Genomic DNA, 27,071 nt, shown 5'->3' on the forward strand with positions numbered 1-27,071 from the left:
CGGCCTCTCAGGCTGGTATCCTCCTTCCTTCCGCGCCAGCTCCTGTAGCCCTACGCCATTTGGCGCCGGGGCTGGCGCGGAGAAGAAAGCCACAGCGCATGCGTGAGTTGCCGCCGGTGCCACTGCGCATGCACGGATCCCGCAGCTCCCGGTTGACGCCGGGGTCAGAAGCTGGAGCGGCCCAAGCCGCTCCAGTGCCGTGCTGGCCTCCGGTGGGCCGGAGATTCGGGCGCCAAAAGACTTGTTGATGCCGGAGTAAAACACTCCCGTTTTTATGCCGGCATCAACACTTGGCCGGCCGATGGGAGAATCCCACCCATCATGTTTCACAAATTGATTATAGTTTTTTGATGATCGAACTAGTAGTGTGGACAAAGGGGAACCAGTAGGTTATGTCACTGGTGTAAATGAGCCATGGACACAGGTGCAACTTAGAAGTTGCTTGTTTTGAAATTTGACTGCCTCTCAAATGGAATGGACCATTCTGTGATAAATTACATTAAGCAAAGTGGCCAAATAAAATGAAACAACTCACAATCCTCCTTCCCCATAGCAATACTGGATGCCAGAGACACCCTTATGCTGAGCGCTGGTACGCCACAGGTCAGGCGAAATATGCCATAAGTTTAACTATGATTTCTGATCTATTCATATTGTGCTTTTCAGAACCACAGAATGTCTGAAAGCTTTACTGCCAATGAGGTACTTTTGAAGTGTAGTCACAGTTATAAAACACAGTAACCAATTTGCACACAGCAAGGTCCCACAAACAGCAGTGTGATAAAGGCCAGACAATCTGTTTCAGCGATGGTGGTTAAGGGGTCAGCATTGGTCAGACCATGAGGGGAAATCATTTTGCTGTTCTTCCAAATTGTGCAGTGCAGTTATTTATATCTACCTGAGAGGGCAGATGGCGTTATATTACTTTGTGTAATATATGTATTACTCTTTTGAACCAGCTGAGTTGTTGAAATGAGCAGTAGTCTTCTTGTAATGATAAACTAATTTATTGAGTAATATGAATAAATACTGTGAGGTCTTTTTACTTAATACTCAACTAGTAAAACAAATAAACAATTGTAGAAATAACTAATTAAATTATACAATACAATACTAATAACTTCTTCTCTCTAGCTTTCCCATGCCTGTTCTCTCTGCACTCCTGATACACACTCCTCTTAGAAAGAGCGGGAAAACTATTTATATAAGTCCTGATAGTGAGACATCTTGTGTTCAATTGCCTGTACTAGCTTTACATAGATTGATCATGTATATTGATATACAGAGATCACTACAGATGGGACCCAGGTTTAACATCCCATCTCCGATGTGCAGCATTCTGACAGCATTGCATTGCAGTGTTGGCCTGGACTCTGCCCTCTTGCCTGGACTGGGACCTGAACCTTATGACTCTGAGGCAGGAGGGCTACTCATTGAGTCACAGCTGACATCTGTGGTGCTGTGTTTAATCTGCACTAATAATACTGTGGTCTGAGTGCCCTCCACCACCTCTACCTTTCAATGGTCAGCATTCAAATGGATGTGAGGAAGGGGATTATTAGGAAATCAACGAGGGGGGCACTGTAGCATAGTGGTTAGCACAGTTGCTTCACAGCTCCAGGGTCCCAGGTTTGATTCTCAGTTTGGGTCACTGTCTGTGCGGAGATTGCACTTTCTCCCCGTGTCTGCTTGGGTTTCCTCCGGGATGCTCCGGTTTGCTCCCACAGTCCAAAGATTTGCAGGTTAGATGGATTGGCCATGCTAAATTGCCCTTCGTGTACAAAAAGGTTGGGTGGGGTTACTGGGTTACAGGGATAGGGTGGTAGTCTGGGCTTCGGTAGGGTGCTCTTTCCAATGGCCGGTGCAGACTCGACGGGTTGAATGGCCTCCTTCTGCACTATTCTATGATTCTATGAACTGTGTAAGCTAAAAGAAAACACCTGCTTTGAAAGATTCACGAAGAGGAGTAGTACTGACTTTCTATTTTGGAAGGCTGCAAAGAGAGGTGATTTACAGATTCGGGATATGCCTTTGTCGAAAGGCATTGACCAAGAGCACAGGGAAGAAGGGAAAAAAAGGAGACTTCGACTTGAAAGCCTGCAGCTGCCTTTGATGCAGTGCAAAGATGTGTGTGTTTGGCATGAGGAATGAGAGGTCATAATCAGGAGCAACAAGAACAACTTGCATTGATATGGTGACCTTAATATAGCATAGGCTCCCAAGGCACCTGACTTCGACATTTGTGGAGATGTGAGAAAAAGTGACCTAATGATTGAGCAAGGAAGTAGGTTTTAAGGAGGCAGGGAGAGCAGTAAAAAGGTGGAGTCGTTTAGGAAGACTTTTCAGAGCTCAGGGTCTAGGTGGCTGAAGGCCAATGTGGGGCAAAGGAAAGTGGGAAATGCAAACAATTGGAGGAATGTAGAAAACTCTGAAGCATTTGGAAACATCTTGAGGGGGTGACAAAAATGTGAAGAAAAATAATCACTTTCTTACAGGGGTAGATTTATTCTACTGGTTAAATGTCGTGAAACTGCGAAGCAGTCGTTCTGAAGATTTTCACTCAAAATTGAGGAAGTCTGTCTCCCCCCCGACCCCCATATTCTGTGGTAAAAGATATAAAAGGTTTAGAATGTCATGAGGGCCTCCCTCACAATGGGGGGGTTCTTTGAGATAAATAACCAAGGAGGCATGTGAGAATTTAAATAGTCCTTCACTTTAATGAGAGCCTTAGTCAGCAACAAAAGCAACACAAAAAGTTCAGTTGTTTGCTATAATTTCACTGAAGGTGATCTTTGCAAATGAAGTAAAGTTTGCGCAATTTGAGATAAAGGCTGACCAAGCACTGTCAACCTCCTATATATTTATGCATTAATACGTGGCATTTGGAAATGTCATTATCTCCCACAACCAACGATCCTTACTCCAGTGAGACACACACAAACACACTCCAGAAAGTGGCATGGGCAAAGATCACAATTAGATAATAAATATATAAATGAGCTGCTCTTAGTTACGGAGCTGAACCTCCCATTTAGCAGCACTGTACAATGTCACATCATGAAAAGGAAATACAGACATTGGAGAAAGTGAAAAACAAGGGGCGGGATTCTCACGTAATTGGCGGGGCGGCCCGGACCGGCGCCAACAGCAGCGTGAACCACTCAGGCATTGGGCCGCCCGGAAGTTGCGGAATCCGGAGGGGTTGGCGCCGCACCAACCAGCGCCGAAGGGCCACCGCGGACCGGTGCGAGTTGGCAGAACTCGCTGAGAGATTATATGAAAGAAGGCTATAAAATTATAATAGGACAAATCCATAGAATCCCTATCATGCAGAAGGAGGCTATTTAGTCCATCAAGTCTGCACCAACCCTCTGAAACAACTTACCTCGGCCCTCTCCCCTGCCACCCTGTCACCCCACCTAGCCTTTGGACACAAAGGGACAATTTTACCATGGCCAATCCACCTAGCCTGCATATCATTGGACTGTGGGAGAAAACCGGAGCACCTGGAAGAAACCAACGAGACACGGGGAGAACGTGCAAACTCCACAAAGACAGTCACCCAAGGTTGGAATCGAACTCGGGTCCCTGGAGCTGTGAAGCAGTAGTGCTAACCACTGTGTCACCGTGCAGCGAAAGGGTTTGGGGGGGGGGGAGGGGAGTCCGAAACTAGGGGGTTATAAACCTAAGACACTAATTAATAAATCCAAAAAGGAATTCAGGAGAAATTTATTTACCCAGAGAAAGGTGAGAATATGGAGTGCACTACCATAGGGAATAAGCGAGGCAAATAACAGATGAATTTAAGGCAAAGCTACATAGACAAATGAGTGAGAAATAAATATAAGGAATATGCAGATTACATTAGATAACGAGAGAAGGGAATATAAACACTGATATCTGAACTACCTCCTTCAATGCTATGTATTATTCCACAAAAACTAATGATTTCACCAACCTTTCCTCCATCTGCGTTGTATTCTTTCTCATCTACATCCAGCAGTCTGGCCAAGCCGAAGTCAGTAATCTTGATGTGATTCGGTGACTTTACCAGCACGTTCCTCGCTGCCAAGTCTCGATGAACCAGGCGTCTCTCCTCCAGGTACATCATTCCCTGCCATCCAAAAATTAGTCTCTATTTTAATTTGCTGGGGGTTTTTTAAAACAAGAAAGCCATAACATGTACAGAAATAAGCAGTGTTTAAATATATTGTAGCAAGGTTTCAATTCTAGTTGCATATGTTCTCAATCATTCCAGTGATTTAGAGGATTTCATGATAGGCAGAGCTCCGAAAATATCCCCCTCTGAATAGCTCATTGATCCGAAGTTTGCTGCTGCCAAAGGTTCAGCAACGAGAGATGTGAACTTCTGTTCAATCTGAAATAGGCATCTCTTGCCCTTATTGTCGATGTACAAAAGAATAGGCTGCCATCCAACATGGGAAGTGGCACAGGCACTGCCCCTTTAAGACATGACTTTATTCATTTGAGGCAAGTGATCATTATTCTTCCATCCCATCCCTCCGCCAGAGCTTTCTTCAGCTCTTTGATGGACAAGACAATTACATTCACATTTACACTGATCACACTTCAAGCACTCTGGGCCAGAGCAAGTTCAGAAGCAGTCCACACATGGAAGCTGAGCAATAGTCAAGGACGGAATCCACCCACATTACACTCGAAGATTTAGATCTCACTTACTGCCAAGTAAAAATAAATTGTGTGAAAGTACTGGAGGTGGGGAAGGATAGGTAGCTGGGATTGATGACACTCATGTGTTATTACGGTATCCTGGAATTTGTCATAACTTGTCATTATTATTATCAGAATTCCCCAGAGTTATCATAAATTGGCCCTGGAATCTTTTTGCCTCTTCTGGGAGATTGAAAAATGTGTGTCCAGAAACAAGGCCAGCATTTATTGGTCATATAAGGCAAGCATCTTTAGTTACCCTTGAAAAGGTGCTAGTAAACAACACAATCTTTGTTTTGAAGGGTGTGTGGGGGCAGTTTCTTTAAGCGCACAGCCTGAGGTAAGTAAGTCACCAGAGTCGCAGATGACCATAGGCTGCTTTCCCCCTTGAGGGGGAGAACTGACTGGTGGTTTAACCTGTCGAACACCAGACCTCAGGCAAGGGGCAAGGTTGAGAAGCCTCAGCCGGTACGGGAACAAGTACACAGGAAGAGGGGACCAACATTAGGCATTTAATAATGGCTAATAATAATAATAATCTTCATTGTCACCAGTAGGCTTACATTAACATTACAATGAAGTTACTGTGAAAAGCCCTGGTCATCACATTCCGGAGCCTGTTCAGCTACACACAGGGTGAATTCAGAATGTCCAAATTACCTAACATCCCGTCTTTTGGGACTTGTGGGAGGAAATCGGAGCACCCGGAGGAAACCAAGGCAGACACGGGGAGAACGTGCAGACTCCGCAGACAGTGACCCAAACCGGGAATCGAACCTGGGACCTTGGCGCTGTGAAGAAACAGTGGTAACCACTGTGCTACCATGCCGCCTTGGTCTTGGGCTTTTCACTTTATCTACCTGCTTTGATTCTCTTACCCTTGATAAAAAGCTATCAACCCCAGTTCTTAAATTTTCAATTGAACCCCAACCTCAACAGCTGTATGAGGGGAACAGTTCCAGATTTCCACCATCCTTAGTGTCAAGAATCGCTTACAAACCCCTTAACGAGCTAATTCCATTTCTAAAGTTATGCCCCCTTGTTCTAGATTCCCCCATCAGAGGACATAAGCAGTAATTTCCCAGCACCCCCCTCCTTCGCGACAGAGGCAGCTTGCCATTGGCCATCACTGGGACCAGACGGTCCCGCTGGTGGGAAGGGGCGAAAAATCCCCGCATAGTTTCTTTTCATCCATCTGATCAAATTCTTTGATCATCCTAAACACCTCAATTAGATCAGCCCTTAATCTTCTATATTTAGTGAATAAATACAAGCCCAAGCTATGCAACCTGTTTTCACTATTTAACTCTTTCAGCCCTGGTAGTACACACTCCAACCACAAGTATCAGGTATGAATGGGACTGCCTTGATCAACCCAATAATCATTACTGTCCACTTTCATTTGTCCAAATAATAATGGAAATTGATATTTTCAGGGCTTTGCTTTGGCAGAAAATTGGATCACAGATATGGCAACACACTTGGTGGGGTTCATTTTCACCATTACTGCCTGGGAGATAATCTGGCAGAGCATATCAATCAGCTAAAGTGTAACAGAAAGAGGCACATTCCTAGATCCATTAAACCATACACAGTGGAGGTTTTGGCAGCTCGAAACAAATAAGCGCCTGAGGTGACGATAATCTTGGTTCCGAGAAGATTGAAAGCAAACTCTAATAAATCAACAAAGTGACATTTTACAAAGAGGACATGTTCTGTAATGGGTAAAACAAAGAAAAGCATGAGTATCATAATCACCTCAAGCAAATAAAGTTCAAGCACAACACTAGGTCATAAATCTTCGATCACTCAGTGTACCAGAGGTGAGCCTGAGAAAGAAACACTTGCATTTGCATAGCGCCTTTCACAACCTCAGGGCATCCCAAAGCACTTTGCAGCTGATGCACTTGCAAAGTGAGGTACCTGTTGCAATTTGCAGCCAATGTATGCATGGCATGGTCCCACAAACAGCAATGTGACAATGAGCAAGTGATCTTTTTATGTGACCTTGGGTTGAGGAATAAATGTTTGGCAGGACACCGGGCAGAGCTCATCCCTGCTTTTCTTTGAAATGTATGCCATGGGATCTTTTATGTCCACCTGCGAGAGCAAACGAGTCCTCAGTTTAACAGCTCATCTGAAAGAAGTATAATTAGTGTCAAAGGGAGTCACCGAGAACCACATGAAACTATGGGCTCAATCGGGTCTGAGACATAAGTTTGCAAAGAGGGCAACGCTGTGTTCTGCTCATCACCATTTCTTGTTTAATGCTGTCGACATTTGTACTCAATTGACCACCTTTGTTGACAGAATTAGACTCAGGTCTGAGGCTGTCAGTGTTGAGGAATTAAAGTTTCCGACTTGTAAACTGTAGAAAATCTTTCTCCCTTAGATTTCCAGCCAAGGGAGGTTGGAAAGATGCTATCAATGTATCTTCAAGCCATAATAAGCTGGGTGATGGACCATTGAATCATCAACTTGGGACATGAACAGAAGGCATGATTCTTGAACCTATAGTCAAACATTGTAGCTTTGAAAGTGGATGTTTTTCAGATTATGAACAGAAGGTCCTCTACTGAAAGGAGGATACCTCCATAATTAAATTGTGCACTCAAGCTCCAAGCTGTCAGATAAAGGCCGTGAAGGAAATCGTGCCATATCTTGGCCTCCATCTGTGTTAGCAGGTCCTGCCTGTATGGTCTGTTTCAAAGCTCAGCTCTAGTAGCCCGTAAAATACAAAGAGAAACATTTCCCTCCCAGACTGACAGGATGTTGAAGACAGCTTCCAACTCTCTTGATTCCTGCAGCTGAATCTTGACAGCCGTTTGTTCTGGAACAATGCCATGACTCTGCTGACACCAGAGCCAAAACCACACTGTGCTTGTACCCAAGATCAAGACTGAGGAACTACATTTATGTAAAACTTCACAGCGTGGTGCTATTGGATCAGTCTGATTGACCATCATGCATTTGTACTTTGAAGTGCAAAGATTTTCGCTCTTAAGATCAGCCTCTTATAAAGGAACAGAACATGGCAGCTGATTATTTAACTGAGATCATGATTGCCATTGCATAGCGTGAAGATAGTGTAAAATGAAGCCTTGTACACGATGAGAAACTGGAAGAATCTTTCTCACAAAATTAATAATTTAAACAATTATGTTTCCATAGGGTCGTGGATTCTTAAACAGATCCCCAACAATATTAACAAATACTGAGGCGCAAAGGAGAGGAGATTTTTCCGGTTTATGTCTGCCCAATATTTGGTGCTATAAGGTTGTATTTTATGTTCCACCACCAGGCTTAAAGGAAGGGATGGGCACTTAAAATCCAATTTGTCGCCATCCTGCTGCTGACCCCCATTCCTGACCTTTCTGAAATGTAATAGGGGGGATGGGGATGCATTGGGCGGCCCACTCACCCGTGGGCTATTGAGGATCTTAAGTTACATTTTGGTTGCGTTTAGCGGGATGTTTCTCAGCACCTGCAGCACTGAGATAAACCCTGCTATCATATGGGACTCTTTATTTTGGCCTCAGTGAGGAATGCCCCGCTGAATTCGCACTTACCTCACTTCCTGCACTGACGAGCTTAAATTAACACAATCGTCAGGAAGGATATTTTGGCAATGTGGAATGTGTATGGGTAGAGTGAGAAACACTAAGGTGCAAAAAATGTTGATGGGAGATATATAGATCCCCAAACTGTAGTGGAGATGTCAGAGGGGATGGCATTAAACAGGAAATTAGAGATGCATATGATAAAAGAACATCTGTAATTATGGGGACTTTAATCTGCATATAGATTGGACAACTTAAATTAGTAACAATACCATAGAGGAGGAATTCCTGGAGTGTGAAAGGGATGGTTTTCTGGGCCAATACGTTAAGGAACCAACTAGAGAATAGGCCATCCTAGACTGGGTATTGTGTAATGAGAAATAAATAATTGGCATTCTAGTTGTGCGATATCCCTTGGGGATGAGCAACGATAACATGATAGAATTCTTCATCAAGATGGAGAGTGATGTAGTTAAATCTGAGACTAGGGTCCTGAATCTAATGAAGGAAACGATGATGGTATGAGGCACGAGTTTGCTATGATGGATTGGAGAACTTTACTTAAAGGGATAATGGTGGATAGGCAATAGCAAACATTGAAAGAATACACGGGTGAACTGCAACAATTGTTCATTCCTCTCTGATGCAAAAATCAAACGGAAACGGTGACCAATCCATGGCTTACAAGGGAAATTAGATATATTAGATCCAAGGAAGATTCATACAAATTGGCCAGAAAAAACAATAGACCTGAGGATTGGGAGCAGTTTAGAATTGAGCAAAGGAGGGATTGATTAAAAAGTGGAAAATAGAGTTCAAGAGTCAACTTGTGGGGAACATAAAAACTGACTGTAAAAGCTTCTCTAGGTACATGAAGAGAAAAAGATTGGCAAAGACGAATAGGTGCCTTACAGTCAGAAGCAAGGTGATTTATCATGGGGAACAAAGAAATGGTTGGCCAACTAAATACTTTGGTTCTATCTTCACAAAGAAGGATGCAAATAATGCACCAGAAATGTTGGGGAACACAGGTTTAATGGGAGGGAAGAACTGAATGAAATCAAATTCATAGGGAAATGGTGTTGGGGAAATTGATTAGATTGATGGCCACTAAATCCCCAGAGCCTCTGGAAATAATAGATGCATTGGTGATCATAATACAAGATTCTATAGACTCTGGAACAGTTCCTACAGATTGAAGGGTAGCTAATGTGGCCCCACTATTTAAAAAGGGAGGTACAGAAAAAACAGGGAATTATAGACCAGTCAGCCTGACATCAGCAGTTGATAAAATGCTGGAGTCCATTATAAAATATTTAATAGCAGAGCACTTTGAAAACAGTGGCAGGAACAGACAGAGTCAGCATGGATTTACAAAAGGGAAATCATGCTTGACAAATCTAGTGAGATTCTTCGAAGATATAACTAGTAGAGTTGAAGAGGGGGAGGCAGTGAATGTAGTTTATTTGGACTTTCAGAAGGCTTTCGACATGGTCTCATTAATAATAACAATAATCTTTATTATCACAAGTCGGCTTACATTAACACTGCAATGAAGTTACTGTGAAAAGTAAGGTCCCACGCTATATTCGCTAGGGTTTAGAAGAATGAGGGAGGTCGACAGCAGAGCCAGGGTGGAGGTTTGACTCGGGGTTGTTGGCGGGTGGAGGTTTTTGTGATAAGGTGCGGTTGGCGATTAGGGATTATGTGGAGTTCAATCAGAATGGGGAGGTGTCGGCGGCCATTTTTTGGGAAGCACTGAAGGCAGTGGTCCGGGGAGGAATTATCTCATTTACAGTTCGTGCGAATAAGGAAAGGAGGGCGGAACATGACTGTCTAGTGAGCGAGATAGTGGAGGTGGACAGGGAATATTCGAGGGTGCCCACCGTGGAGGGATTGGCAAGGAGGAAAAAGTTGCAAGGGCAATTTGACAGGCTGACCACGGGGAGGGCGGTAGGGCAACCACGTAGGGCAAGAGGGGTGCGATACGAGTATGCGGAGAAGGTGAGCTGCATGCTGGCGCACTTGCTGTGGAGGCAGGCTGCAGGGAAATATTGAAGATCCGGACTGGGGCTGGGGATGTGGTGTCAGAGCCAGGGAAGATATATGAGGCACTTAGAGAGTATTACCAGGGACTTCATGAGGCAGACCCAGGAGGAGAGGAGGGGGACATGGGATGGTTTCTGGATGAGCTGGAATTTCCCCAGGTGGAGGAAGCAAAGAGGCAGGCATTGGAGGAGCCCCTGGTGCTGAGGGAGGTGCTGGATAGTATCAGGGGTATGAAGTTGGGGAAGGCCCCTGGGCTGGATGAGTACCCGGTAGAATTTTATAAGGAATTTGCGGCGGACCTGGCACAACATCTGTTGGGGGCGTTTAATGAAGCACTGGAGAAGGTAGAGTTGCCGGAGACGATGAAGCAGGCAGTAATCACACTAATCCCTAAAAAAGGGAAGGATCCAGTGGAATGTGGGTTGTATAGACCCATATCACTATTGAACACGGATGTGAAAGTATTGGCTAAGTTGTTGGTGGGGAGGATGGAGGATTATGACCTAGGGGTGGTTGTAGAAGATCAAACAGGCTTCATGAAGGGCAGGCAGCTCGCGAGTAATATAAGACGGCTGTTGAATGTGGTGATGAATCCGTCGGGGGCTTTGGTACCGGAGGTGGTGGTGCCCATGGACGCGGAGAAAGCATTTTATCGGGTGGAGTGGCGGAACTTGTTTGAAGCTTTGGGAAGGTTTGGGTTTGGGCCGGGATTTGTGGCATGGGTGCGGTTGCTGTATGTGGCACCAAGAGCGAGGGTGAGGATGAATGATATGAGCTCACAAAGCTTTGACTTACACAGGGGTACGAGGCAGGGGTGCCCCATGTCGCCGCTACTGTTTGCGCTGGCCATAGAGCCATTGGCGATGGCTCTCGGGGGGTTGGCAGAGTGGCAAGGGATAATGAGGGAACAGAGGGAGCATCGGGTGTCTCTCTATACCGATGACCTCTTGCTGTATGTTCCGGACCCGTTGGAGAGTATGGGAAAGATTATGGGTCTGTTGGGGAGGTTTGGAGGGTTCTCGGGATACAAGCTGGGGAAGTGGGGGGGAAGTGGGGCTGGTCAAGGTGAGGGATTTGTATTTGGAGGAAGGGTTCACCAGTCTGGAGGAGCTAAGGGAGAGGGTAGAGCTGCCGAGGGGTAGTGAGTTCAGGTATCTACAGGTTAGGGATTTTGCACGAAAGGTCTGGAAGGGGTTCCCTAGGTTGCTGGGATACACCCTGCTGGAGCGACTACTGCTTCCGGATGTGGAAGGGGAGGGAAGAACTGGGGATATATATATAAGTGGCTGGGGGAGCAGGGAGGCGAGCGGGTGGCGTAGATCAAAGAGAAATGGGAAGCGGAGTTGGGACTGGAGATCAATTGGCCAGTATGGAGTGAGGCACTGCGAAGGGTAAACGGGACCTCCTCTTGTGCAAGGATGAGCCTGATACAGTTTAAGGTGGTGCACAGGGTGCATATGACTTGGGCGAGAATGAGTGGTTTCTTTCAGGGGGTAGCCGATGAATGTGAGAGGTATGGGCGGGGGACCAGCCAATCATGCACACATGTTTTGGGGTTGTGAAAAATTGGGAAGATTCTGGGCGGGAGTGTTCGCGGTCTTTCCAGGATAGTGGAGGAGGAGGTGGACCTGGACCGTTTGGTGGCGATATTTGGGGTGTCAGAGAAGCCGGAGCTCATGGAGAGGAGGAAGGCCGATGTCTTGGCCTTCGCCTCTCTGATTGCACGGCGACGGATTTTGCTGGAGTGGCGGTCAACACCGCCACCTGGGGTAGCAGCATGGTTGGGTGACCTGTACGACTTCCTGCGGTTAGAGACGATAAAGTATGGGTTAAGGGGCTCAGCAGGGGAGTTTGAGAAAAGGTGGGGGATGTTGTGACCGTGTTTGAGGAGCTGTTCATCGCAGGCGGGTGGGGGGGGTGGCTGATGGGGAGGGAGGGTGGAAAAGGAGAAAAATATGTACAAATTGTATAGTTAATTGTTGGGAAGAATGTTTCCCGGGGTGTTTATTTGCTGTAATCTACTTTGATACAAGTTTGAATAAAATGCGTTTAAAAAAAAAAAGATATGGCTCTTGGGACGAAAGGGTGTGTGTGGCCCGGGGGGGGGGGGGGGGGGGGGGGGGGGGGGGGGCCAGAGCGGTAACAGGTTACTGAGTTGGATTATCAGTCATGATTATAATGAATGAAGGAGCAGGTTTGAAGGACTGAAGACCCTACTCCTGCTCCTATTTTCTATGGAATAAGTGTGCCACCTGGTTTAGAAAGCCAAGTGCATCAGAAATCTACCAGCAAACCATAATCTTGCAACAAGTGCAACATCTTTGACATCTAACCACATTGAAGAAACCAGCTAGCCTAAATTAAAAAGTATAATCAAAGAACACTAAACCATTATGGAGTGTGTGTGCGTGTATGTGTACATGCGTGTGCGTGCATGTGTTTATGTGCGTTTGTGTGTGTTTGTGCATGCTTGTCCATATGTGTGTGTGTGTGTTTGTACATGTGTGTGCGTGTGATTGCCCTAATGACTGAACGTGCGATATTGTCTTATTATTTTTCTTGGATAGTGGTTAGTAAATTTGCTCTTTGTTTGCCTGGCTCTTTATTAAATAATTCGCTCTTTAACTGAATAATTAAATATATTCTGATTCGGTAAAGGCATATTCTCATAAAAAATAAACTTAAACCTTTGCTGAGCCTGTGAGCAGCCAAGGTGGTTGAATAGAGGGGAGCCAACTTCCCCCCCCCCCCCCCCCCCCCCCCCAGCCCCCCTCATCTGGTCACAACAGTGCTGAGAACCGACTTAAATTAAGGTTTTTTTGAAAAATTGGTTTGGCAACTTGCTCAAACAATGAAGTCTGGACTATTCTGAGCTGTAAGGAGAGATTGAAGAGCTTTCTCTTAATGTAAAGCAAAAAAGGTGGGAGGAGTGAACAGAACAAGAGGTGGAATTTGAGGTAAAGGCACCAGCAGGGGGAAACAAACTCGTGCAGCTGCTGTCAAAGTGGCAGGATTGTCGTGACTTTGCCCATTTCTCTTTGGCTGATGACCTCCCAGCTCGAAGCAGATATGTTCAATTCAGCAACAGGTGAGGCCGGTACGGTGGTGCGGTGGTTAGCACTGCTGCCTCACGGCACTGAAGCCCCGGGTTCAATCTCAGCCCTGGGTCACTGTCCGTGTGGAGTTTGCACATTCCCCACGTGTCTGCGTGGGTCTCACCTTCACAACCCAAAGATGTGCAGGTCAGGTGGATTAGCCACGCTAAATTGCCCCTTAATTGGGAAGAAAAACAATTGGGTCCTCTAAATTTCAAAAAAATTCAGCAACTAGTGTGGTCACCTGAGGCCTCTTTGGAACACAATCACAGTGATAGTTATTTGGACAAACCGTGGCACGATTGTATGGTCACAATTCCACGAACAGAGGGACTACAAACACAGTTGGACATTTATAGCTCCCTAATATTAGGATGGTCATGTCACTGAACTAGGACTCCAATGACCTCGGCTAATGCTCTGGGGACATGGGTTCAAATCCCAGCATGGCAGTGGTGGAATTAATTATTCAATTAATAAATCTGGAATATGAAGTTGGTCTCAGTAATGGTTACCATGAGAGGAATCATTGATTTTGGGTTTTTTTAAACCTATCTGGGTCGCTAATGTTGTTTAGAGAAGGAAAGCTGCCAATTAGTCTTGCCGAGATGTGACTCCAGACCAACAGCAATGTGGTTGACTCTTCGCTACCCCTCTGAAATAGCCGAGCAAAGCCACTCAGTTCAAGGACAATTAGGGATAGACAGCAAATGCTGGCCCAGCCAGTGATGCTCACATCCCATGAAGGGATAAAGAAAAAAATGACTGAATTGAAATTTGGCAACTGGTCACTCATCGATTGTTCTCTCTGGTGCCCCCTCACATGCATCTGCTTATGGCAAATATCCTTTTGTGGCTTTGCTCTAATGACATTCCCATGGCTCCACATCTCAATGTTGCCTGTGCTCACAATTGCCCCCAGTCTGTACAGATTCTACACATCGCGCACTGATTGCCTGGTTACCAGTCTTTACAAAGGCAGCCATGGCAAACTGAAGCCCCATGCCTGTTCCTGTATCGACCTCCTGCGCAATGGGGAATTTGTAAGGGTCTCTTGAGTGGGCCTTGTAATTATTCCCCAGCAGAATGTTTAAGTAGTTGATGCGCTCCGTTGCTATGCAGTTTGAAAAGCAAATGCCACACTTCACTGATCGAAAGGCTTTTTAAGTTTTCAGTCTTCAAATGCTTTGTCCTCTTAACATCTCAAGCTATGCTTCCCGGGGGACTGGGGGTTTGGGGGGGGGGGGGGGGCAGTTTGAGATGGCTGGGAATAGACAGACACACACTGTGCTGCTGAATGTACACAACACTGCTTTTTACATCACTAACTTCCACAGTTTTTTCCCAAAGGAGAACAACCTGAGGTGTGAGAAAATTGCAGATGTGGACCTAGGAGTGTAACCACAAACATGCTGCAGGATTCTTTGTAAACCTGAGCTATTCCAAAACTCTTCTGACCATAGATTAACTCACACCGAGTCCTGGAAATCTATTACCCATGCGCTCACTGACCTACACTGGATCCCAGTCCAGCAATGCTTCAATTTTAAAATGCTCTTCCCCATCGTAGAATGGTTACTGCACAGTAAAAGGCTATTTGGCCCATCATGTTCATGACAGCTCTTTGTAATAGCAACTCAACTGGTTCCACTTGCCTACGGTTTCTATGTAAAAATAAGTTATCTTTATTAGCTTAGCTAATTCACTTTTGTAAGCTGCAATTAAATCTCCAGCACATTCTCAGACAGTGCATTCCAGATCCCAACCACTTACTGTGTAAAAAGCTTTTCCTCTTGTTCTTGTGCCAGTCACCTTAAATCTTCTGGTCCTTGATTCTTCTGCCAATGGGAATAAATTCCCTCCGTCTACTTAGTCCAAACCTCTCACAATTTTTAACATCACTACCGAGTCTCCTCTTAACCTTCTCTTCTCAAAGGAGAACAAGTCCAGCTACTCTGATTCAGTGTTTTTCAAACCTTTTTTCCCGGAACACACTTTTGCCAACAGCCTGACCTTTGCAACTCATGCCACGTCTGTTTACCTTTAATGCCGCAGGCGAGCCTGCTTGGTCCTCATCATCTCACTCCATAGGAGCAGAGGGCAATGTGCATATCAGGTGCAGAGTTTAACCGGTTCCTTTGTGCCATCTTCATCTTTGTGAGAATGGAAAATCCAACCTTGTACATGTAGGTCATCGTGAAGGGCAATAGCAACAAAATGCTTGTTTTACTCAGCACTAGATACTCCTGGGAGATGTTATTCCAGAATGATGACAACCACATGGGCTTCTGGCATGTTTTTAACATGCTGTCACAGGTCAGGTTGAGCAGCGTAGTCTTTTCATTTGGAGTCAGCTGTAAGTTAATAACTGACTCTGGGGTCTCAACCTCAAAAGGAATTTCTCTTTCAAAATCTGAAACTTTACATCTCATTTGCCAGTACTTCCCCACACATGGGCATTGTATCCTTATTTGCATTGACACAGTTAACAAAACCATACCTCAAGAAATCATATTTATATTTCTTTGCTCCTCAGTTAAGTTTCTTCTTTGTAGGCTGCTCACCAGAGGCCCTGGAGCTCTGTACAGAGCTAACACTAACACTGCTCTGTCCTCTGTCCATGGATTTTCCTGCGCAGCTTTCTCCAGCAGATTCAGATGGGAGATGCTGACCATCCCAGGACGTCTCTTCCCTTGTAACAAAATGATCCATCTTCACAGTCCTCTTACCTTAAGTTTCAGTTGGTGATTACTTTGGGAATAGCAATAACAATTCTATAAGTTTTAGAATACTCATGGACAAAGACGAGAGTGGTCCTAAAGGAAGAGTGCTAAATTGGGGAAAGGCCAAGTATAACAAAATTCGGCCGGAGCTAGGGAATGTGGATTGGGAGCAGTTGTTTAAGGGCAAATCCACATTTGTAATGTGGGAGTCTTTTAAGGAAAGGTTGATTAGAGTGCAGGACAGACATGTCCCTGTGAAAATGAGAGATATAAATGGCAAGATTAGGGAACCATGGATGACGGGTGGAATTGTGAGACTAGCTAGGATTAAAAAGGAAGCATACATAAGATCGAGGCGACTCAAAACTGATGAAGCTTTGGAGGAATATCGGGAAAGTAGGACAAATCTCAAACGCGCAATAAAGAGGTCTAAAAGGGGTCATGAAATACCTTTGGCTAACAGGGTTAAGGAAAATCCCAAAGCCTTTTATTCGTATATAAGGAGCAAGAGGGTAACTAGAGAAAGGATTGGCCCACTCAAAGACAAAAGAGGGAATTTATGCGTGGAGTCAGAGGAAATGAGTGAGATTCTTAATGAGTACTTTGCATCGGTATTCACCAAGGAGAGGAACATGACGGATGTTGAGGCTAGAGATGGATGTTTAAATACTCAAGGTCAGGTTGGCATAAGGAAGGGGGAGGTTTTGGGTATTCTAAAAGGCATTAAGGTGGACAAGTCCCCAGGACCCGATGGGATCTATCCCAGGTTACTGCGGGAAATGAGGGACGAAATAGCTGGGGCCTTAACAGATATCTTTGCAGTATCCTTAAGAACGGGTGAGGTCCCGGAGAACTGGAGAATTGCTAATGTTGTCCCTTTGTGTAAGAAGGGTAGCAGGGATAATCCAGGGATTATAGACCTGTGAGCTTGACGTCAGTGGTAGGCAAACTGTTGGAGAAGATACTGAGGGATAGGATCTATTCACATTTGAAAGAAAATAGACTTATCAGTGATAGGCAGCATGGCTTTGTGCAGGGAAGATCATGTCTTACAAACCTAATAGAATTCTTTGAGGAAGTGACAAAGTTAATTGATGAGGGAAGGGCTGTAGATGTCATATACATGGACTTCACTAAGGCGTTTGACAAAGTTTCCCATGGCAGGTTGATGGAAAAAGTGAAGTCGTATGGGTTCAGGGTGTACTAGATAGATGGATAAAGAACTGGCTGGACAACAGGAGACAGAGAGTAGTGGTGGAAGGGAGTGTCTCAAAATGGAAAAAGATGGCTAGTGGTGTTCCACAGGGATCCGTGCTCGGACCACTGTTGTTTGTGATATACATAAATGATCTGGACGAAGGTGTAGGTGGTCTGATGAGCAAGTTTGCAGATGATACTAAGATTGGTGGAGTTGCAGATAGCGAGGAGGACTGTCAGAGAATACAGCAAAATATAGATAGATTGGAGAGTTGGGCAGAGAAATGGCAGATCCAGGAAATCCAGGCAAATGCGAGGTGATGCATTTTGGAAGATCTAATTCAAGAGCGGACTATATGGTCAATGAAAGAGTCCTGGGGAAAATTGATGTACAGAGAGATCTGGGAGTTCAGGTCCATTGTACCCTGAAGGTGGCAACGCAGGTCGATAGAGTGGTCAAGAAGGCATACAGCATGCTTGCTTTCATCGGACGGGGTATTGAGTACAAGAGTCGGCAGGTCATGTTACAGTTGTATAGGACTTTGGTTAGGCCACATTTGGAATACTGCGTTCAGTTCTGGTCGCCACATTACCAGAAGGATGTGGATGCTTTAGAGAGGGTGCAGAGGAGGTTCACCAGGATGTTGCCTGGTATGGAGGGTGCCAGCTATGAAGAAAGGTTGAGTAGATTAGGATTGTTTTCGTTGGAAAGACGGAGGTTGAGGGGGGACCTGATTGAGGTCTACAAAATTATGAGAGGTATGGACAGGGTGGATAGCAACAAGCTTTTTCCAAGAGTGGGGGTGTCAATTACAAGGGGTCACGATTTCAAGGTGAAAGGGGGAAAGTTTAAGGGAGATGTGCGTGGGAAGCTTTTTTACGCAGAGGGTGGTGGGTGCCTGGGACGCTTTGCCAGCGGAAGTGGTAGAGGTGGGCACGATAGCATCATTTAAGATGCATCTGGACAGATATGTGAACAGGCGGGGAACAGAGGGAAGTAGATCCTTGGAAAATAGACAACAGGTTTAGATAAAGGATCTGGATCGGCGCAGGCTGGGAGGGCCGAAGGGCCTGTTCCTGTGCTGTAATTTTCTTTGTTCTTGTTCTTTTTGTACCTTGCTTGCTGGCAGCTAGGAAATGGAAGTGCTCTCCTCCGTAAATTTGCACCAAAAGTACATACATACAGGGTGCTTGACATCAGTGTACGTGTAGAGCATGTTACCTGATCACTGCTGCCACTTATAGACTGCACATAACCTCATTTTGCCGTTGCAGCCACCATTCCCAATTTAAATGCCGGTAGTGGCATTGAGTACCAGTCCTGCGATCTGGACCACCGCGGGAATTCTACGGCTGATCACTCCGCGACCCTCCGGACACCTGCGTGTCACGTGGGTTGCGGCCCGCACTTTGAAAAACACTGCTCCTCATAACTTTATCCCTGGAACCATTCTGATCTGAACTGACTGAACTCTATCTATAGGTCAGTGACCACTCCCTGATTTAGGCAATTGATGGTTACCAAATTCTACAGAATTGTAGCCCAACAAGAGGAGAGAGGCAGGAGATGGATAGGGTGGAGATGGATAGAGCGGAGATGGCTAGGCGACGATGGATAAGGCGGAGATGGATAGGGCAGAGATAGATAGTGAGTGGATGGATAGGAAGGAGATGGGATAGGGAAGAGATGGTGGGGAGGAGATGGCTGCAGAGGAAATCAATAAGACGGAGATGGGTGGGGAGGGAATGGATTGGGAGGAGATTAATAAAGAGGAGATAGATGGGGAGGAGAGGAGAGAACTGAAAACAAATTGAACACTCCCACCCCTGCCTTGAGATTTGCACTGTTCTTTGTACCATCTGGGCTGTTATATGGAAATTTATGTTATGCTTCACAATCTACTTTTAAAAATGACAATAAAGATTGACATTTGAATGGAGAATGAAAGCCTGGGGGAATTATTTCAGTGCAGATCCTCTTCCAAGCATATTATTAAAGATTCAAAATTGAAGTTGATATCTCTTGTGAGAAATAGTCTCAACCTAGTTTCATTTTCATGGAATTTACACTGCAGTTCCAGCCAATGTTGCACTAATAACCTGCATGCTTCCTGGAACAACTTTGTTCACCTTCAGCGTTAATCCCGGAGTCCAATCCAGCTCGGCCCAAAAGTGGGATATTGTGTACTAGTGGGCTAAGGTCTCTGCCTGGTCCCTGACTTGGAAGTGGTCCTGGACTGGTGTGACCCTCCCAGACCTGGATCTGGTCTTGACCGTGGGCAACTGTCCCTGGTCTGGATGTGATCCTGGTCTGGTGCAACAATCTCTGACCATTAAAAGCCGTTCAGAAAAGGTTCACTCGACACATTCCTGGGATGGAATGACGCACAAACATTTTGGGCCTGTTCCCATTGGAGTTCAGAAGAATGAGAGGTGAGTTTATTGTAACCTATCATATCCTGAGCGGACCTGACAATGTGGACGCTGAAAAGATGATTTTCCCATCTGGCAGAAATCAGATTTAGGACACAGTTTAAAAATAAGAAGTATTTCTTTTAAGACAGGGATGAGAAGAATGTTTTTCTCTCAAAGGGCCATTAGTCTGGAATTCTCTCCCCCAGAAAGCAGTGGAGTTTGGGTCATTGAAATTACTCCCAAGGCAGAGTTAGATAGATAAGGGAGTCAAGGATTATAGATAGATTTTGCAGTGCAGAAGGAGGCCATTTGGCCCACCAAGTCTGCACCGGCACTTGGAAAGAGCACCCCACTTAAGCCCACATCCCCACCCTATCCCCGTAACCCAGTAACGCCACCTAACCTTCTTTGGACACTAAGGAACAATTTAGCATGGCCAGTCCACCTAACCTGCACATCTTTGGACTGTGGGAGGAAACTGGAGCACCCGCAGGAAACCCACGAAGACACGAGGAGAACGTGCAGACTTCACGCAGACAGTGACCGAAGCTGGGAATCGAACCTAGGACCCTGGAGCGGTGGAGTAACTGTGCTAACTACTGTGCAGACTCGATGGGCTGAATGGCCTCCTTCTGCACTGTACATTCTATGATATGAAACTAAGGGGCAATTTATCATGGCCAATCCACCCAACCTGCACATCGTTGGACTGTGGGAGGAAACCAGAGCACTTGGAGGAAACTCACGCAGACACAGGGAGAATGTGCAGACTCTGCACAGACAGTGACCCAAGCCAAGAATCGAACCTGGGACCCTAGAGATGTGAAGCAACTGTGATAACCACTGCGCTACCATGCTGCCCCTGTACATCAATGGCTTGAACTCAGAAACTGAAATCAATGGAAAAGAAATTTGAGTATTGCAAGGAAAACTGTGAGATGCACTGCAATACTATAGCCTCCACACTACAAAAAATTATATTGAAGCATTATCAAAAGTGTAGACAAGAGTTACAAGGATGTTGCCACAATTGAGAGAGTTAATTGTTGGAAAAGATTATGAAGATTGAGGTGAAAAAAACTTTAAAATTATGAAGGGATTGAAAAGGGTAAATGTGGAGAAACTGTTTGCAGTTGTGGGTGAGTCCAGAACAAGGGGAGATAAATAGATTTTATCACAAGAGTTACAATATAAAAGCCACAATAAGGCTGTAGAAAGCCTTAGCAAGACCTCAGTCAAGGCAATGTGCATTGTTGGGCTCCAAACCATAGGAAGGATAGTGGGGCTTTAGAAAGGATATAATGCCGATTAACAAGGGGGCTGCTCGGTACAAGGGGATTAAAATATGAAAAACTCGGAAAATTGTGGCTTTTACATTGAAACATTGCAAATTGGAGAGAAAATTGATAGATAAAGTTATGAAAAGAAAAGAGAAACAAGAAGAATAGAATAGGGAACAGGCAGTATTGGTGAAAGTTTTTTTTTCAGACTGGATGGAAACTTACAATGGTAAGTATTAGGACACCTGCATTTTTATGATATATGGTAATGAACCGGTCTTGGGGACCCAGGAAATTATTTCAAAGTTTGCAGCAGATACAAAATTTGGAAATATAGTGAACAGTGAGGAGGTTAGTGAGGAGGTTATTTGGCAGAATTTACAAACAGGTGAAATGGAATGACACAAACCCAGATGGAATTTAATGTGTTAAAGTGTGAAGTGCAAAGTGATGTACTTTGGAAAGAACAATGTGAAACAGGCCATATAAACACAATGGCCCTATTTTAAAGGAGGTTGTGAGACAAAGAAGACCTGGGGGGGGGGGGGGGGGGGGTGGGGGGGGGGGGTCTACATGCACATGGTGGAATTTACCAGCCTTCCTGCCAGTGGGATCTTCCAATCATATTGAGGGTAACCACCCACTACCCCGCTCCTCCCTCCCGCACACCCCCCTCCCCGCCATGGTGGGTTCCTCAGCATTTGGGTCAATGAGCCATGCAAATAGCTGTAGGTCACGATCTACCAGCTGTGCTACACCCGAAAGGCAGCATAGCATGGCTGGTAGATGCCGGGAGGTCCCTCTTCCAGCATCTACCCGGCTCGTCACGCAATGTGAATCCCGTCCATTGTGGGCGGATCACTTATTAGTAAATCAGCATATTGAAGAGAGACTGCTAGTATCTACCCAAGGCTTTGGTATCAACCCCTTCACCTCAGGAGACCTTGGGTGTGCGCCATTCAGTGCTGGTCTTAACAAACGGGGACCAGATGGAATGGCATTCATGGGGGCCTCCCAGGGGATTGGAAGCCCCTTGGTGCTTGCCCTCTAGGCAGGGTGGCACCCTGGCACTGCTGTTGCTACCCGGGGACCTTGGCACTGCCAGCCTTGCAGTACCATTCTTCCTAGGTGACCAGACGATCTTGCCAGCGACCAATAGCTCACCGCCTCTGCCGTAGGAAAACCTGCCATGGGGGGTGGGGAAGAGATCTCCACCACAAATCTTGGGTGGGAGCTGAACAAGTTGAATGGGTTAAAAAAAGCAAGTTAAATCTTTGACTTCATAAATAGATGCATAGATTACCAAAGCAAAGAAATTATGGAAACTATTATCAGACGCTGGTTGGGCCTCAACAGGAGCATTGTTTCCAATCCTTCGCACCACACCTTAGGAAAGGTATCAGGGCCTTGGAGCAGTTGCAGAAGAGATTTACTAGAAATCCCTGAGATATGCAAATATGTGGAGAGTCTAGAGAAGCTGGAGTGATCCTCTTCAAAGTTTCAGGGGAGTTTAATGGAGATGTTCAAAATAACGAAGGGATTTGATACAGTAAATAGGGATAAACTGTTTCCAATGGCAGACTCAATAATTGGAGCAAGGATATTTGACACAGGAAACTACAGAAAAGATGAGGAGAAATTATTTTACACGAGTGTTATGATCTGGAATGCACTGCCTGAAGGAGTATTGAAAGCAAATTCAACAGTAACTTTCAAGAGTTTGGGATATTTACTTGGAAAGGAACATTTGCAAGCTAAGTGGAAAGGACAGGACTAATTGGATTGCTATTTCAAATTTCAAAGATCTGGCATTAGCATAATGGATTAAAATGGCCTCGTTCTTTGTTGTTTGGTTCTCTGATTCTATTCCATAAAGGGACATAGCAGATAGAAATAGACAGTTTCTATTAGTTGAAGGGCTAGGTACAAGGGGGCCAAAGATGCAGGATTAAATCTAAAATATTTTGAATAGAGAGAAAGAGGGATGTGAGGCTGTGGAATCCATTTCTAAAGATAATGGTTGAGGCAGCAATGATGTGAACAATCACAATTAGGCGAGACAGGTAGATAAGGGGAATGGGGAAATGTGATTCAGACTATTTGGTTGCACGGAGGGTAAATGATGAGATGGAATGGTTGGGCAGAATGGAAAGTTTCTGTGCTGTAGTATATTCTGCATCAATGCACAAAGATTTAGGCAATAATTTTGTGAAGATATGAGGTTGGAGGTTCTATGTGCTTGCACTGTTTGTTTTCAGCATAATCTGTCCAAAATCACTGTAGCCATTGCAGCAGATTACAAATTTAAAGTGCAAATTGCCTTCAGTGCAACTTGAGTTTCTGCAATCTATTGCACAAGCTTAAAAAACATTGGGCAAGATTCTCCAGTCCGCCAGCCACGTTTTCCTTGGTGGTGTGCCCTCGCCGGCAGTGGGATTCTCCTTTACCACCGCCTGCCAATGGGATTTCTCTTTGTGGCCATCCCACACCGCCGCAATGGACAATCCTGTCGGTGGAGAATCCAGTTGATTGCGTGGGCCCCAATCCTAAAATTGTCCATTCCCTCTGGATGAATTGAATTGTCCGTGTTTGGAGACGTTTGAGATGTTTTTAAAAATTAAGCTGGAGATTTTGGGCAGTGGCGTCACTAGGCATGTGCCAAAAGTTTTTCAGTGTCATTTACAAAACAGTTTCAGAGAAACTGACCACTATAGGAACTAGCAAAAGATGCTGCAAATTCTATCAAAACTAATTTCCAGTCATTTAAAATCGGGTTATTCACAGGTGGTGGATTGATGCTGTGTTAGGTAAAAGAGCACCAAGTTACCACTCTTAAAAATATCTCGGAATATCATTTTTAAAACGTAAATGTATTGGGACAGAAACTCATTGGGTAAAAAGAACAAGTTGCGCCCGAATCACGATTATGCCCACAGTGGATTTGTTCTCTCTTTCATGTGTTTGTCTGTGGGTGACTGAAGGGGAAGAGGGGCTTAGTTTAGCTGAGGTGTGACAACCAAAATGAAAGTTGGCAGGTTCGCCAGCTACTTAATAGAAGCGGTGATTACAGCAGCGTAGTCATTACGGCAGCCTGAGTAATAGTGCTCTCCAGGGCCACTCTACGCTGGCACCAAATTACTGGAGAGAAACGGAAAATGATATAATTAATACTGCAGCTGACAGCTACTGCCTTTTGCTCATCAATTGACTTCCGAAACTCCACTCAACATATTTACTTGTGTTCTTTGATAACTTTAAAATACCATTAGTTTGCTGTGGATCTGTTCCACAACAATTGCCTCCAGGTTGTATCTGAATGAGTTTTCTTTATTGTGTGTATTTATTAACCGTTTATTTTAATTAGCTGCATATCCTGACTGTGGGGCACTTTCCTCTTTTGCTTTATTGCAGGGCACTGTCATAACATGAACATCGTTAGAAAGCCCCAGGCTTTATTCGAAAGCAGACAACCTGACAGAGGCCGAGTTAGATGCGACTCACTCATAAATCTTTCAGTAATCAAAATTCCACATCCTCTGTTCCTTTAACTAAGTATGTTATGTTTTAAAAAAATTATTATCTTGAATGCATTAAGGTGAGTAATGTTAATATACAGCAATGGAACATTTTCTAATTCAGGCACAGCGTCTCTAATTTTCCGGCTGTTGCGATTCACTATTCCCGTCGGGAACGCACCCCTGCCAGTTTCCCAGTGGCGTGGAGTGGTTTCAATGGGAAATCCCATTGACAAGCAACGGGAAGATAGAAACCCACCGCCAGTGAATGGCGTGCCACCAAGAAATACACGGCTGTGGAACCACAGAATCCAGCTCAGTGTTTTCCTCAAACAATCCCTGGTCAAGTACAACATGGGCTTGATGCAAGTTCCCTCTATGCTGTTTCATCAAACATTCCAGGCTAAATACAGTTTGGGAACTCCCCAGGAGAGTAAAGTTCCTCTCTGCAGTGTCCCTTTATGACTTCCATTGTCAATTAAATATGGATTAAATGTGGAGTAAATCTCCCCGCGAGGGTCTCATCGGCTACATCTGGGGCAGGTACGACATCAGTTGGATAACGTTCTTTCAACACTGACCCAGTAAACATTCAAAGGCAGAAAGAGCACAGAATGGGTACAAATTAAAACTTCCCTATATTGTCCCATCAAACACTCCCAGGCCAAATTCATTATGGAAACTTCCTCTATACTGTCTCGTCAAATCTCCAAGGGCAGATAGAGAATCAATTAGATACAGAATAAAGTTGCCTCAGAATAAAGTTGCCTCTCAAATAAAAGTAAAATACTGCAGATGTTAAAATACCGCAGATGCCAGAAATCTGAAATAAAAACGGAAAAGGCGGGAAAAGCACAGCGGGTCTGGCAGCAGCTACAAAGGGAGAAACAGAGTTAACATTTCGAGTCCAAGGGCTCTTCTTCAGAATTGAAGAGAGGTGGAAATGTGATGTGTTCTATGTTGTTGACAAGGGAGGGATGGAGCAGGTGGAGAAAAATCAGGTCAAGAATAGGTTAGAAGTTAGGAGAGACAAAATGACGAAGATGTCATGGACACAAGACAAAGGGAATGGTAATGAGGATGTTAAGACTAAAGCAGGTGTTAATAGCAACAAAAAGGTTAGATAGCTTAATGTGTTAATTATAGAACAAGAGTCTGTGCTTTCTTTGCCACTTTGTCTTTTGTCATTTTATTTAGCTCCAGCTGCTCCATCCCCCCCTTGTCAATAGCCTAAAACACATTCATTTTCTACCTCTCTTCAGTTCTGAAGAAGAGTTGGACGGACTCGAAACGTGAACTCGGTTCCTCCCTCAGTAGCTGCCGCGAGTGCTGCTGAGCTTTTCCAAAATGTTCTCTATTTATTAATGCTACCGTTACCCTATTCCAATAAACACTCCCAAGGCAGGTACAGCATGGGTTTGATGCACAGTGAAGCTCCCTCCATACTGCCCCCTCAACACTCAACATCAGGGTAGCTACAGCCCTGTCCCATCAAACAGTCACAGTCAGGTACAGCACAAGTTAGATTCAGAGTAAAGCTCCCTCTAGTCAATACTATCAAATAGGCACAGTACAGATACAGCAGTGATTTGATGCAGCATGAAGCTCCCTCTAGCCTATCCCATCAAACAGGTGCAGGGTAGGTACAGCAGAGATTTGATACAGCATCACAGGTCGCCGCAACATCGAGGGCCGAAGGGCCTGTACTGCGCTGTAATGTTTTATGTTCTATGAAGCTCCCTCTAACCCATCCCATCAAACAGGCGCAGGATAGGTACAACAGAGATTTGATGCAGAGTAAAGCTCCCTCTACCCAGTCCCATCAAACAGTCACAGGGAAGTTACAGCAAGGATTATGTTCAGCTTAAATCAATTCAAATCATAAGAATGCATGTAGGAGAAAATCAGAGAATAAAAACAACTTGACAGAGGTACTTGGAAATGATGGTTTTGACTGTGTTCAACTTTGCTCTCAAAGTACCATCTGCAATCTCATCAGCTTCTCACCTGCCAAGATCCAAAGTTAGATATGTTTTGAACTTTGTGTGTCTGATTTATTTGACACTATAGATTTTGACTTGGTTGCCATTAAACGTGTGGGCAGGTTATGGCAGCAACAAAGCACACTCAGAAAAATCTCCCACCAATCAATCAGAAAAGAAGCAGAATCCCCAATAGAAATAGAAAGACGATAATAGTGCAATCGAAGGGAAATCCAATCTTACTGTGGATTATCTGAGACAAACATTAGAAATTTCAGTTTGCATCACGCCAAAAATCCTTTATTCTGCTCGGGGTGCTGACACCCGAAATGGGTGGGAGCAATGTTGCGATTACCAAGTTATCCCAGAATCTTGCAGTTGTCACTTTTAATAGACCAAACACCTTTCAATACATTATCCCCTTTAATACACATGTTTTAGAATGCTGGATACCATTTGCTAGGTCTCAGTGGAGTCTTCATTCTAGGTTAATTTAATGTATTTATTAACTACAAGAGCTATGTACATATTGTTATGGGAGAGGTGTTTTCAGAACCCCAAAA

The 27,071-nt window shown here is 44.8% G+C and overlaps 1 protein-coding gene across 1 annotated transcript in view; it reads right to left on the reverse strand.

Annotated features, from left to right (window-relative positions):
* LOC119958521 (receptor tyrosine-protein kinase erbB-4-like) overlaps positions 1-27,071 on the reverse strand; it is a 1,233,387-nt gene that overhangs the window by 148,838 nt on the left and 1,057,478 nt on the right. The window contains exon 21 of the mRNA XM_038787050.1: positions 3,959-4,114. Within this exon, the coding sequence (XP_038642978.1) occupies positions 3,959-4,114 (156 nt within the window). The remainder of the gene's footprint in view (positions 1-3,958; positions 4,115-27,071) is intronic.

The sequence above is a fragment of the Scyliorhinus canicula genome, chromosome 2, assembly GCF_902713615.1.
Source record: "Scyliorhinus canicula chromosome 2, sScyCan1.1, whole genome shotgun sequence".
Lineage (NCBI taxonomy): Eukaryota > Metazoa > Chordata > Chondrichthyes > Carcharhiniformes > Scyliorhinidae > Scyliorhinus > Scyliorhinus canicula.